This window comes from Dipteris shenzhenensis, chromosome 21 (genome assembly GCF_047967505.1).
Source record: "Dipteris shenzhenensis isolate YYH24624 ecotype China chromosome 21, Dip_SZ_1.0, whole genome shotgun sequence".
Classification (NCBI taxonomy): domain Eukaryota; kingdom Viridiplantae; phylum Streptophyta; class Polypodiopsida; order Gleicheniales; family Dipteridaceae; genus Dipteris; species Dipteris shenzhenensis.
Window position 1 is genome coordinate 47,124,356 of NC_141616.1, and position 15,588 is coordinate 47,139,943.

The 15,588-nt window shown below is 44.2% G+C and overlaps 1 protein-coding gene across 2 annotated transcripts in view; it reads right to left on the bottom strand.

The window, feature by feature from the left end:
- Positions 1 to 15,588, bottom strand: part of LOC147888956 (L-arabinokinase-like) — a 284,402-nt gene that overhangs the window by 140,654 nt on the left and 128,160 nt on the right. For both annotated transcript variants that reach the window (XM_087393001.1, XM_087393000.1), the window contains exon 18: positions 1,775 to 1,891. In XM_087393001.1, coding sequence (XP_087249127.1) covers positions 1,775 to 1,891 — 117 coding nt within the window. The remainder of the gene's footprint in view (positions 1 to 1,774; positions 1,892 to 15,588) is intronic.

Below are 15,588 nucleotides of genomic sequence, written 5' to 3' on the forward strand. Positions count from 1 at the left end.
GGACTCTCTCTCGGGCAACTCTTTGAGGGTAGAGAATATTTTTTGGTCTAAAGTTTTCCACCCCCCTTTGGCCATACAAGAACCCCGACGTTCTTATTTTCTCTCCTTCAAAGGCATTTCATCTGTGGCGGATGTACTTCGGGATGATGGCACAATCTTATCTTTTTCTATGGCTGCTCGCAAATATGGCTTGGGAGCTCATTATCGCCCTTTATGGCATCGAATATCAGCAATGCTCCAACCGTACTTGCCGGTACCCCATTTGGAACTTCAGAATCGGCTTGAGGATTGGATCTTACGCTCTCCTTCCTTATATGCCCGTCCTCTGAAGCTCTCACATATCACAGTGTCATCACTGTATAAAGTGTTATTACCTCCGCCTTGGATTTCCCACAAAGCAAATACTGTTTGGCATATAGATCGCCCAATGAAGTGGTGGAGAAAAAGGCTGCGTCTCCTTTGGCATTACAAAGTCCCTCTACGACAACAGCTTTTCCTATGGCGAGTTCTTCTTGGCATTTTTCCATCCGGACAGTTACTCGCACACAGACATATAGCTTCAGCTGTTTGTCACCGATGTCAGCACTCTACTGAATCAGTGTTTCATATCTTTTGGTCCTGTCCAAACACTTCTGATCTCATTGCTCTCATAAGACAGAGGCTTCGACAGCGATTTCCTACTGTTACTTTTGGCAGATTTTTCTGGTTGTTTGGCTTTCATCCAGAAAGACAGGGATTTGATTTATTTTTTGTATGCGCTATTGGACACTATGGACTTTATGGATGGACAGAAATCATAGAGTCTTTGGTGATCCACTATTTTCATCTTTTCTTTTTTTCAAACGATCTCTGCAACAATCATTTTATGATTGTCTTCAGACTCGTTTGATTGATCAGGATGTATATACAGCTTATACTGAGATCTTCAGTTGAGTAGTAGTTACTTCGTTTTTTTGAAGTAACTATGAATGTAATTATTCTACAGCAATAAAAGATTTCTTCCCACCAAAAAAAAAAAAAAAAGTGGGTGGGTGCGTGCACATGGCCACTACGGCCTTTTGGGCCGATGTACATTGTAACCCTACTATTCTATTCCCATTCCACCTTCTTGATGGAAAGTGAACATGTGTTTTGATGATTCAAGAAGGTGGAGCTCGCTCCCTGCTGATCATGATTGAGAAATATATGCTCTGAAAAGTGTGGAATTGAATTCCACGATTAGGGATGGGAAGAATCCCTGGAGCAAAGAGGTAAGCTACTCATTCACACATGTATATAAGGATAAGATCTTCTTACTTGCGATGGGAAAATAAATAAAAAGGCACAATGGAAAGAGAAACTATCCAGGCATTTCAGCTTGAAGCCACAAATTTATCCAATGGAATGGCTGTGGTTACTATGCACAAAAAAAACAGGCAAGCATCTGTCTCTTCTTTGATTAAATAAACGGCAAACACCTTTTTTCATTTTCTTCTCTTTCATTTCCTTATATAGATCATTAAACTATGCTAGGAGAAAAAAGTACACTCTGTGATAAAAGAAGTACTGTAAAATTTTAATTCTCTGATTACTTTATAGATGGAGGGAACACTAACTATTTCTACCACGCAAAATCACAAAATGGACTAATCATGTCCCCGGCCACTGCATTTTTAAGAAACATAAGGGTTCACTATTACTATTCAGACAGAATAACACTTGACTATTGTTTGTGACTATTCAGACAGAACAACACTTGACTATTGTTTGTGATGATAAGGGAGCAAAACCATACAATTTGGATCACAGGTTTTGATCCATGTCCCTTTCGTGCTATAGCATGCTTCCAAAGGCGCTGTTCTTCTGGATGGCTGAGTTGAATAGCCACATGACAGGCTTCTCGTATTGGCATCTGCACAAGAGAACACCCGTTGAAATTATGCTTGAAACCACAGAAATCATTAGAACCGCAAAACATAAGAGCAAAAAGGGTGGTAACTCCTATGTAGAGGAATCTGGCATGCTGTTAATGGTCTTTCTGAATGCCACAACCTGGAGTAAGGCAAGATGGCTTATTTTACCCTGCACTTCTAATTTCTGTTAGGGAAAAGGCTTGTATGAATGGTTGAGAGATCTCCCATACGAGTGCAGCTAAGGAAGGGTCTTCGGAAAGTATTTAAAACTTACAATATATCATGCTTTAATAATTTCCATATAGGAAACTTAAACCAAAATTAAGTTACATCATGCAAAACATAATATTGGTAATAGAAAAATGTTAAACATATATTTTGCATGAATAAGACGAGAGAAACAACAAAAAAAAATCTCTCTCATGTTCTTCGTATATACATACTTTGTTTTTTAATAAATAGATAACCTTGGTCTTATTGTGCACATTAATTATAAATAGCATTGTGTTTTAGGATATGGAGATAAAGACACAAGAGTGCCTTGAGGCAAGACACAATGGTTTTAATTTGTGTCTGAAACACAAAGAAACCACAATAGACAAGTGCTAAGCCTCAAAGGTGACTATTTGGGAAAAAGGCGACTATTTGGGAAAAAGGCAAGTGTTTCTATTCATGAAAGAGACTTCTATTAAGTATGAGAAAAGCTCCAAGAGCAATGAGCTTAGATCCTGAGAAGACAGGACTGAGGCTGAAAGTGCCATCTCAATCCTGCACTAACTTGTGAAAAGAAGGGAAAACCTCTCTATTCCCTAAGGAAAGTAGTCCTCCTGGTAGTAGCAGCCCTTGAGGAACGCATACCTGGCCAGATGGTTATAAGAGACTGTGTACCATGTTTGTCTAAATACTGGCCAAAATCTGAGGGGTGGACCTGGGAGCAAGCAAGTGCCTCTGTGCATCTGGATCTTTAGATATGCCAGGTTGAAATGCTCGCTATGATTTCCCACCAATTGTCCAATGAAGCATGTGTAGATCTGGATTCTGTATGGAGAGAAAGTAAAACAGAATCCAGAGAGCATGAGTGACGTCAAACCGAGAAAATCCAAGAAGATCCATGACTCTCAGAGAAAATCTGGGGCCCTGGCACAGAGAGCCAAGTCCCTCAATCCCCTTCCAAATAGCCCTAGCCTATTCTGCAATCCCAAGGCAATGCTGAGTGGACTCCTTTGCTGAGAAGCAGCACATGTAAGGAGGCATACAAAACCATAGCTGCAATCCCCCCATGAATATATCTATTCCTAAGAGACTTCCAGAGCCTTCTTCAAAAAGATTTCTGCACATATGCTGAAATCTGAAACTCCTCCCAATGAGAGGCACTACAAGGCTTCCAGCCTGTATTGCTCATCTGGAATCTCCTGGAATTGCTAGCAGGGTACTGAAGAGAGGGAGGCTGTTCAAAAAATTCCCTGCATCAATCCATTCCCACTCGGCAGGGATATTTCCATAGACACGCACCCCCCCAGTCAAATCTTATGGGCACGCATTCTTAGACATAGGCAGGATACATGATCTTGTCATTAATAATGGCCTCACGTGGATTCACGTATTTTCCACACAGGGATTTTGGGGCGGGGAGGGGGGGGGAGGGGGTTCTCAGCACGGTGGACTACCTCATGGGATCCCCTACCTTCACCTCGCATGTTAGTGACTTCTCTGTTTGGCCACCACCTCCAGGAGGAGTAGACCACACCTATCTTGTTTTTACAATGTCCATCCCCCACCTTACGACGCACACCATGACACCAGCCACGCACACTACATATCACGACATACACTTTGATCATAGCCTTTCACTGAATTACTTCGCATGCTCTTCTACTTTACTCACATATATTGAGGATATAGGCTTCACTTATGAAGCCGCTCTGATCAGTCAGTCTCCACATGAGACTGCCGTACACATTTTCACACATGCCACCCATCCCCTTCGCTTGGTAGCTTGCAATAGCTGGTACGATTATGAGTGTAAGGCTATACGCCCTCAATATAGATTCAAGACTAAGCATCACCTTTCGAGTGGGGCAAAGACGATACACAAGTATCATCGTCTGGTCCATTGAAAGAAGTTTGCAAGAACAAGAAGTTAATAAACATTCTATTTAGCAACAGCTCTAAGGGAATCTGGCGGAAGTTTCTTGAGTGACGAGCCCCCTCTCCTCTCATAGACACCACACTATGGCACTCCTACTCACACACACACTGTATGACATTCCTTACCATTCATCACTTGACCTCTCACAATTACCCCATCCTACCTCTTGCACAGTTTTTTTTTTTTTTTTCCAAGAAAGAGACTTCTATTAAGTAAGAGAAAAAACCCGCGAGAGCAAGCTCAAAGCGGAATACATCATGAAATCATGAGGATAAATAAAAACCCCCTCAGAGTGAGGTGGAAAACAACCAAGGCTGAGGCTGAAAGTGCCACCTCAACCCTGTAGTAGTCTCAGAGAAGAAAGGAGAATCCTTCCATTCCCTGAAGAAAGAAGCCCTCCTAGCTGAGGCTGCATGGGAGTCTCCCTGCATACCCATCCATACGGCCATCAAAGTATGTACGGTGTCTGTCCAGATACTAGCCAATGTGTGCGAGGGATGAACCTGAGTACCCTCCAAAGCCTCTGTGCATCTGGCTCTCCAGATATGCCAGGATGCTATGCTCGCTAGAATCTCCCAAGAAGTATCCATAGAGGCATGTACAGCTGTAAAAGGAAGGTGTGGTACCACATCCAACGAACAGGACTCAGTCCAATGACGTCGAACCGAAATGGCCCGAGAGGAGTCAAATCTCTCATAGAAAACTTGAGGTCCTGTAAGAGAAAGCCAAGCCACTGAGCCCCATGTCATAAAAAATGGGGAGTGGGCAAAGTGACTGAAAATCCTAGCTACCCCTATCCAAATCATCCTCGCCTGTCTGCAATCCCCCTCTTGCACAGTTTTCACAACCAGTGGTGTGAAACATCGAAATGGCCAAGTGAAGGATTGAGGGGTGTACATTGCATACGCAATAAGTACTATGGCCTCGATCTAAAAGTTGTTTAACAAAGCGGTTTGCATCGGTTTTCTTGTTCAACCAAGTGAAGTAGAAGTACTTGGTGTATATAGTCCAAGTACTAGAGTACACTAAAATTCCAAAATAGACCAAGTCCTAGTCTCTCCTACACCACCATATCATTGTATATATCTCTATAAATCCCCCCTCAATGATATGGCTGAAATGCTCTGGAATGATGTCAGAAGAACCTGAAGTACCTGAAGTATCATGGTTGCACAAATTCATCCACACGTGGATATAGCAAACCTATGGGAGTAAAAAGGAAAACAATGTCATTTTACAACCCCCCTTGACATTGTTTGAATGTCTCGTATCCCCAAGCCATGTCGATGTCGTGTGAAAAGAGGCACTGCCAGGATTTTAGTGAAGATATCTACCGCATTGTCCTCAATGGAACATATGTGAGATCAATGAAGCCATCTGTGATACAATCCCGCACATAATGATAGTGATTTTCTATGTCTTTCATGCGAGCATGAAATACATGATAGTTTTCAATAGCAATGCAACGCTGGCTATCATAGAACATTCGAGTTGCATCACACCATCCTGAGCATGATGCAAGTCATGCAGAAGCTTCCTTAACCACATACATTTCATAGTGGCTGAATTTGCAGCTTTGTATTCTCCTTCACTGGAGGAGAGAGACACGCGGTCTTGCTTGTTACTAAGCCATGAGATGCAAGTTGAGCCCAATGAGAAGCAATAACCAGATGTGGATCTGCGATCATCGATGTCCCCTAACCAATCTAAGTCGGTGAAGCCACTCAGAGAAATGTCACCATCTGAAGCATAATGCAGCCCATAGGAGAGTGTATTCTGTACATATATGAGAACCCTCTTCACTGCATTCCAATGCGTGACTGTGGGACAATGCATAAACTGGCTAAGAACCACTGAGGCATAGGCAATGTCTGGATGTGTGGAGCATAAGTAGATCAAACTGCCCAGCAACTGCTTGTACAATGTGCCATCAAACTTTTTAGTTGTATCATGCTTACTCAGCTCGATTCCCTTTTCCAATGGAGTGGCCACAGGTTCATACAGTTCTCCATCTTCAATTTCTGAAACAAACCCCTTTAAATATTTTGTATGTGACATAGAAATCCCCTCTTGGGTTTGCCGAAATTCAATGCCAAGACAGTAGTGTAAGAAGCCTAAATCTGTCATGTCAAAAGTTTGACACAAGACCGACTGCACTGCTGCAAATTACTGTTGGGATATCTCAAGGTGTATGCCTCAGGCACACCTTGGTTTCTATGTGTGAGTGCTAGAGGCACAGTTAGGTGCCCATAAGCACAGTTAGGTGGTGGTAGAAGCCACATAGGATGATTGAGAGAATCTAGAAGCAGATGGAGGAGATGATTGTGGAGCTCTGAAGTCATCAGTGATGTCAGTGAGCATGTAAGAGATGCCTACATAAGGAACTCACTCTTCTTCATTCTATATGCAAGTATTCTAAGTTTGTGTTCACTCTATTCTTTCCTTTCAGTTTACCAACATGGTATCAGAGCCCTTTGATCCCCCTTGATCCCATTTCTGCCACATCATCATCTTCTTCTCCATCTTCTTCTTCACCATCTCTTCCCCTTCTTCCCAAATTTTGCTAAAGCCTGTTCTCCTCCGTTTCTCTGCCATTCTCCAAGCCCTTCATGCTGGAGATACATCTCGAAGGGGCGAACCTTTGGCTGCAAGGAATTAACGTATCTTCATTGCTGCAAGTCGCCATTTCACGCAGATCGTCGAACCTGTCTTCCACGATTTCTCTGAGGCTACTCCATGCTTCTCAGAGGGAGCTTCTCCATACCTTGAGCTATCCTGTGCTGAAATCTGAGCAGCAATGGCTGCATATTCAAGGTGAAAACAGAGAAAAACCAGTCGAAATTGAAGAAGCAAGCTATGGCGCTCTGACGCGGATTTGCGCCCCTCCTCCTCAGTGGACCTTCTGTGGTATATGAGCTTTCTTTTGCCTCAGGAAGCCCCTTTTTCTTTGCTTTGGAGAGTGAGATACAAGCCCTCCAAGTTCAGTCCTTTGTTTTTGACAGTTTTGACAAGGTTTTGGAAGTGATGCTACATTAGATGCTACTTTAGCATTTCTGAGTTTTTGAAGTTTTGAATAGCATCAGTACAACTGTGGCTTCAGCTTTGCTTTGAGATGCTATACCTGGTTTTGATTGGAAAGCTTTCATTTAGCCACCTCTGTGAAGCATGTAAGAAAAAGCATCATTGATTGAAATTTGGTCACAAGTCTTTGCTACATTAAATGCTTATATTTTGAAGCTTTTCAGTTGTTATTCTAGCCTTGTAAGAGAGAAGACACTGGCCAATTCTTGGGTTACACCCTCTCATGGCTTGCCTATGCAAAATATGTGAAAGGCCAAATCATAAAGCAATGTCTTGTTATGCTACAAAGGAAGAGAATGCCAACATGGCTTCCTTGTTGAAGATTGCCAAGATAATGGTTGCCAAAAAGGAAGCAACTTCAAAGACAGAAAATGCCAATCTACTTTCAGTTGATGTGCCTCCACAAGATGAGGCATCCTTTGAAGATTATGCTTTTTAAATCATCTCTATGTATGCTCCAGATCTCTCTTTTTATGTTGATTCAAGGTACTCAGCCTGGATAGTCCTCCAAAATGAATGAAATAAACTATTGTGTTTTGTAAACACCTCTGGTCACCATATGATGTAGGCCATGTGTATGTGTTTTCTCCATGGTACCTCCTGCAGACATTGTGTGCATGTACATGCAGGGGAGATAACCATTGGAAGGTCTTTTATATCCCTTTTGTTTACCTTACACCCATGGGAACCCTTGCTAGCTTGAGATCCTAGCCATTGATAGATCCATGACCACCATGAGATGGCATGAGACACCTTGTGCTAGCTGTATCCTTGACATAGCCTGAGGCATTCCCTTGAGGGGGGGTGGTTTGTTGGGATATCTCAAGGTGTATGCCTCAGGCACACCTTGGTTTCTATGTGTGAGTGCTAGAGGCACAGTTAGGTACCCATAAGCACAGTTAGGTGGTGGTAGAAGCCACATAGGATGATTGAGAGAATCTAGGAGCAGATTGAGGAGATGATTGTGGAGCTCTGAAGTCATCAGTGATGTCAGTGAGCATGTAAGAGATGCCTACATAAGGACCTCACTCTTCTTCATTCTATATGCAAGTATTCTGAGTTTGTGTTCACTCTATTCTTTCCTTTCAGTTTACCAACATGGTATCAGAGCCCTTTGATCCCCCTTGATCCCATTTCTGCCACATCATCATCTTCTTCTCCATCTTCTTCTTCACCATCTCTTCCCCTTCTTCCCAAATTTTGCTAAAGCCTGTTCTCCTCCGTTTCTCTGCCATTCTCCAAGCCCTTCCTGCTGGAGATACATCTTGAAGGGGTGAACCTTTGGCTGCAAGGAATTAACGTATCTTCGTCGCTGCAAGTCGCCATTTCACACAGATCGTCGAACCTGTCTTCCATGATTTCTGTGAGACTGCTCCATGCTTCTCTAATTCCTTTCACAGGGAGCTTCTCCATACCTTGAGCTATCCTGTGCTGAAATCTGAGCAGCAATGGCTGCATATTCAAGGTGAAAACAGAGAAAAACCAGTCGAAATTGAAGAAGCAAGCTATGGCGCTCTGACGCAGATTTGCGCCCCTCCTCCTCAGTGGACCTTCTGTGGTATATGAGCTTTCTTTTGCCTCAGGAAGCCCCTTTTTCTTTGCTTTGGAGAGTGAGATACAAGCCCTCCAAGTTCAGTCCTTTGTTTTTGACAGTTTTGACAAGGTTTTGAAAGTGATGCTACATTAGATGCTACTTTAGCATTTCTGAGTTTTTGAAGTTTTGAATAGCATCAGTACAACTGTGGCTTCAGCTTTGCTTTGAGATGCTATACCTGGTTTTGATTGGAAAGCTTTCATTTAGCCACCTCTGTGAAGCATGTAAGAAAAAGCATCATTGATTGAAATTTGGTCACAAGTCTTTGCTACATTAAATGCTTATATTTTGAAGCTTTTCAGTTGTTATTCTAGCCTTGTAAGAGAGAAGACACTGGCCAATTCTTGGGTTACACCCTCTCATGGCTTGCCTATGCAAAATATGTGAAAGGCCAAATCATAAAGCAATGTCTTGTTATGCTACAAAGGAAGAGAATGCCAACATGGCTTCCTTGTTGAAGATTGCCAAGATAATGGTTGCCAAAAAGGAAGCAACTTCAAAGACAGAAAATGCCAATCTACTTTCAGTTGACGTGCCTCCACAAGATGAGGCATCCTTTGAAGATTATGCTTTTTAAATCATCTCTATGTATGCTCCAGATCTCTCTTTTTATGTTGAGTCAAGGTACTCAACCTGGATAGTCCTCCAAAATGAATGAAATAAACTATTGTGTTTTGTAAACACCTCTGGTCACCATATGATGTAGGCCATGTGTATGTGTTTTCTCCATGGTACCTCCTGCAGACATTGTGTACATGTACATGCACGAGAGATAACCATTGGAAGGTCTTTTGTATCCCTTTTGTTTATTTTACACCCATGGGAACCCTTGCTAGCTTGAGATCCTAGCCATTGATAGATCCATGACCACCATGAGATGGCATGAGACACCTTGTGCTAGCTGTATCCTTGACATAGCCTGAGGCATTCCCTTGAGGGGGGGTTTGTTGGGATATCTCAAGGTGTATGCCTCAGGCACACCTTGGTTTCTATGTGTGAGTGCTAGAGGCACAGTTAGGTGCCCATAAGCACACTTAGGTGGTGGTAGAAGCCACATAGGATGATTGAGAGAATCTAGGAGCAGATTGAGGAGATGATTGTGGAGCTCTGAAGTCATCAGTGATGTCAGTGAGCATGTAAGATGTGCCTACATAAGGATCTCACTCTTCTTCGTTCTATATGCAAGTATTCTGAGTTTGTGTTCACTCTATTCTTTCCTTTCAGTTTACCAACAATTACTACCACTGAGTATGATGTCATCCACATAAAGAACAAACACGACAAATCTGATTTTTGTTGTAGAACATATAAATTTGGCTTTGTATGAGTTTTGACAAAGCCCTGGGACATTAAGAAGAGATGTATCTTATCATACCATGCACAAGGCGCTTGCTTCAACCCATACAAGGATTTCTTGAGCTTGCATACGTTGTGTTCTTGTCCCTGAACAACAAAACCCTGGGGCTGATGCACATAGACCTCCTCCTTGAGATCCCGATTGAGGAAGGCGGTCTTGACATCCATCTGGTACAGAGACCAACTATAAAATGCAACAAGAGAGATGACAGAGCAAATGGTAGTCATCTTGGCCATCGGAGCAAAAGTCTCCTCATAATCTATCCCCTCTTCTTGTGCATACCCCTTGGCAACTAAACAGGCTTTGTACTTCTCAACTGTACCATCTGCATGATACTTTATTTTGTAGATCCATTTGCTGCCAACCACATTCTTGCCAATGGGGGTGCATCGACCAAGTCCCATGCAACATTCTTTGAATGGATCTAATCTCAGCTTTCATGGTTTTCTGCCATGCCGGATTGCCCTTAGCATCCTCAAAGCGTTGAGGCTCAGTTTCAGTTTCCATTAGCTGGGTCATGAGAGAAAAATTCACCTGCTTCTTACCATTCTGAGTGTTGGCCCTGGTTCTCCCCTATATAGGCTGATCTTTAGCATTTGCAAGTGTCAACCTAGCCCGAACTGAATTTTCAACGGTCCCACTGGGAATAGCATCTGGAGTAACATCCTTTGTATGGCGCTGATAATGCTTCCAAATATTGGGCTATCCCTCCCCATGAGCTAGCCGCAAGAAAATCACAATTGACTCAAACAATCCAATGACAGACACTACAACCGTGAGACAGGACATCAAAACGACCTCAACAAAGTTTTATTTGACCACTCGAGATCTGTTCACCACTTCAAAAGGCATATTCATCATAGCCAAACTTGTCCACTCTGCATAACCTTGCAAAGGGTTCATGTCTTACCCCACTGCATGGGCCGACTCCTTTGCCTTCGCACCTTCCATTTCTTTTTCTCCGTGTCTTCTCTCTAGACCTATCTTCACTATGAGACCCACGATGTAGGCCTGCCTGAGCAGGGGACACACTTCATTGGCCAGATTAGAGAGGCAATGCTTCCGCTCACACTTTCAGGATCTACGGACCAAGGGATTGTTGTTTGACTACTTGGTTCGTCCAGCGGGGGAACGTATGGCAGCCCTTGTTGGGGACCGGATCTGTCAGATATAGAGTGGGCTCGTGTAAAGTGGCTACATGTTCTCCTACTATCGCGAATGATTCCTGGTAAGCCATCGGCCCCTCACCAAATCATTCAAGCTGAGTTTGGGTCATCCCCACTACAGCTGGATGCAGTATTTCAGGTTATCACCTACTTATTCCAAGTTAGGGAATACGGGGATTGAACTTTTGGGTGCGGCAGTGAAGAGACATGGCGGTAGGAGAATGCCAAGCTAATAGGAACGGAATGGAAATATGGAAAGCATATGGAAAGGCAAAATGGAAAGAAAATGAAACAACAAGTGCTAGGCAACGATAACCAACATACTCACATGTAGATAGCTTGATGTTAACTGACATAATAGACAATAGACAAGTACAACACTATATAGTGTGACATTAGACTCTAGAAAGCCATAGTGTATATGGGATAACTCCTAATATGACACGTGGCATGTCTAGGACTCACTAGACTATAAAACAAACCTAGACACCTAGAATACTCATTTTTTTTTCCCCCAAGAAAGAGACTTCTATTAAGTAAGAAAAAACTCGCGAGAGCAAGCTCAAAGCGGAATACATCATGAAATCATGAGGATAAATAAAACCCCCTCAAAGTGAGGTGGAAAACAACCAAGGCTGAGGCTGAAAGTGCCACCTCAACCCTGTAGGAGTCTCAGAGAAGAAAGGAGAATCCTTCCATTCCCTAAAGAAAGAAGCCCTCCTAGCTGAGGCTGCAAGGGAGTCTCCCTGCATACTCGTCCATACGGCCATCAAAGTATGTACAGTGTCTGTCCAGATACTAGCCAATGTGTGCGAGGGATGAACCTGAGTAGCTCTCTAGATATGTCAGGATGCTATGCTCGCTAGAATCTCCCAAGAAGTATCCACAGCTGTAAAAGGAAGGCATGGTACCACATCCAACGAACATGACTCAATCTGATGATGTCGAACCAAAATGGCCTAAAAGGAGTCAAGTCTCTCATAGAATACCTAAGGCCCTGTAAGAGAAAGCCAAGCCATTGAGCCCCATGTCATAAAGAATGGGGAGTGGGCAAAGTGACTGAAAATCCTGGCTTACCCCATCCAAATCATCCTCGCGTGTCTGCAATCCCATAAGCAGTGCTGAATAGTCTCCGAAGCAAAGAGGCAACGAGGGCAAGTAGGGTCGGCTCCGAACCTGGATCTCCAAAGGTTCACTGCAATCCCACCATGAATAGAGAGCCAAAAGAAGAGAGTGATCTTTCTATTCCTGTGGGATTTCCAGAGTCTCCTCCAAAAGCACCTCTGCAGATCCGCAGTGATATCAAATGTCTCCTTATGAGGAACTCTGGAAGGTCTTCAACCTCTACTACTGAGCTGAAATCTCCTTGCATTACTGACCTGTAACAAAAGAAGGAGATGCTCTTCTCTCGATGCCCTGCATCAATCCACTCCTACACTCCAGGGTCCCACTGCAAATACCTAATGCGAACTCCCTCATAGAGCCAAAGCCTCCAAGACCCGGTGGAGAGTAGCTGGGGGTCTGGGTCGAGGAACCACTTTGAACCCTGCACCAAAAGACCTACAACCCTGATAGGCTGAAAAGCAGACTCAAGCAAGATGTCCTCTGTGGACCTGAGCAATCTGCCACCATCCTGCACACTAAAAACTGAAGCATCCTCCTGTGTATCTCGAAAGGCCAAAACCTGAAGCGGAACACCGCCTCTCATAAAAGTACCTGCCCAAGTGGAGCGAGTGGCGAATACTCATTTTTGACTCACTTTGTCTTCATATTCCAACACTTCCCCATGAAGGCAAGGTGAAAGACTACTGGAATGGAACCAAGAACTAAACATGACAATGACAATCATCAAACTGTGCACCCTATGTAACTCAGAAAAGTTTGAGTGTGTTCAGAGGTTGAGGATCCAAGCACTCTCATGGCTTGAGACTCAACATGCTCAGAGGTTCATGTTATAGCATGGCTGCATGACCAGCTCATAGGTCTAAGAATACACCAACATCGTGGAACTCGGTTAGGCCTAATAACAAGACCTATCAAAGCCAATACATATAGCTCCCACAGTACATCCCCCCTTGGCTTCATAACAGGACATGTTAGAAAGCCACACACCAAATAGGAAAATCAATACATCTTTTTAGGAGGACTATCCAAGGCAGAGGATCTTTAGACTCAGTGACAACCAAACACTCAATACGTATTATTTTAGGGGGACTACCCAGGGCAGAGGACCCCAAAATACATCAAGCTGTAGGAATAATAAAAATAGATCTCTTAAGAGTAAGAGATGTCCTCCAAGTAGCCATTGCACATGTGTGCACATCCTTGCGAGACGAAGACAATGTTGATGAAGCACTAGGCAAGAATGCCCCAAAAGATGTGACGGTGAAGTCCATGGGGTAGCTTAATGGAGCACTCACATAGTAACTCTCAAAATGGCTAAGGGAGAGTCATTGATGTCAAAGTAGAGGCCGGAGGTGTCACGAGCACTTCGAGGAGCCAATCAATGTGTACCACGGACAGCACGAGCACTTGGAGAGGTGATCGAAGAAGTCAAGGAGTAACCGGGACTCACATCAAGCTCGAAGCAATGCACCAATCGGAGAAGTCACTATAGTGTAGTGTGTCTAAGTGCTTACATCATGCTTGATAAGTTCTTCATGAGCTAAAGAAAGTCTGGAACTTCTTCATGGCACACAGAAGTAGAAGGACAGCAGCTCCAAGAGAATGACGGGCAGAATACGGGCACCAACTTGCGGGGAGCAGCTCCAGGAGAATGTCGGGAAAAAGGAGCAAATGGCGGGCTGGAGCAAAGGTCAACAATAAAGAGGATGGACAGCTAAAAAGACCCTAGAGGTCTTCTAGTGTGGCTCCTTCACGTACTACCCCGACTGCACCTCCCCAGTGCCCTGTACCACAAACTCCAGGACCACTAGTAGCAGTAGAGCGCCCTGCTTCGCGCACCCCATGACCACCAGGGGTAGCAAGGCGCCCAAAGCCCGCAGCACACCCAGTATCACAATGGAGAGCGATCAGAGTGGCTCCCTTACCTCAGGAGGAGACCTTTGATCTCGTTTAGATAGACGCCATCCAGACTCCAGAGGTAGATGTTGCTGCAGCCCCAGCCACTACAGTTCCACATCAGGAGGGGCCTTTAGATGCACTGGTACCAGCCCCAGTCACTTTGGTTTCTAATCATGAGGGGGCTACGGATACTTCTTGCCCACATACTGTTCCTACCACAGTCAGGACGACCGAGGGAATGCATGCACAGATGAGGACTCCAGATTCCTCTTCAGCCCAGCCACAGGCCTCCTCAGCCCCCAGCTCCAGTTCTACTCATAGAGGCTTGACAGGTCCTTCTCCTCCTCCTTCCACGAGTGCAGGTCTTCTTCGCAGTCCTCGGCCAGACCTGCTTCTCAGGAACTCTTTTTCGGCACTGGCAGACTCGGTGACTATCATGGATGAGGAGGAGTTTGTGCCCTCCACCTTAGGGGTTCCGGTCATTGGGATTCCTTTTGATAGGGCCTCCCCTCAGCAGGTGTGGGGATCCTTTCACCTGTTGAGTTTCCTGCCCTCAGCAGGAGTGTTTCGGCCCAGGGGAAGCTGGTCTCCTCTACTAGGTCGGGTAAGACTTTCCACCCAGCATCCTCCTGTCGATGAGGATAGTCAGCTTGAACATATAGGGCCTAGGTGGAGTTCCATACCGTCACCATAGGAAGCTGATCTGGAATCAGCTTCATCGAAGTGTCACTGGAGGTGCTATTGATATCCTTTTTATCCAAGAACACAAGTTGGATGCTAGTGATTGCTCTAAGTCTGGCAAACTTCTTTCAGGACATACCTTCTGGTCGCCTACTATGGGCACAAGGGGAGGTACTTGCATTTCGGTCTCTCCTTGTATTCTACCCTTGGTTGCTGGTCATGGTATTATCTCCCCCTCTAGACCTCAATGGATCATTATTTTGATTGGAAGGCGTAAGATTGGTCTTCTCAATCTGTATGCCCCCAACAACAGAGGGGAGCGAGTCTCCTTTTGGAAGGACTTACTATCTTGGGTCCCCATTGCAGATTCTTGGATCATTGGTGGCGATTTTAACATGGTTGAGTTGCCATTAGACAAAAAGGGAGGTAGACAGGGTGGAATTCATTCTTTGGGGAGGGCAGTGGCAGGGACACTTGGTTTTATGATGCCTTTCATGTTATGCCACAGTCACTCCTGTACTCTTGGTCGAATAGGAGAGTACACATGCCCATCCATGCACGTATTGAAAGATTTTATGTAGACGATTGGGCACTTGAGAGAGGTGGATCTATATGCATTTCTACTAGGGTTACCACCTCAAATC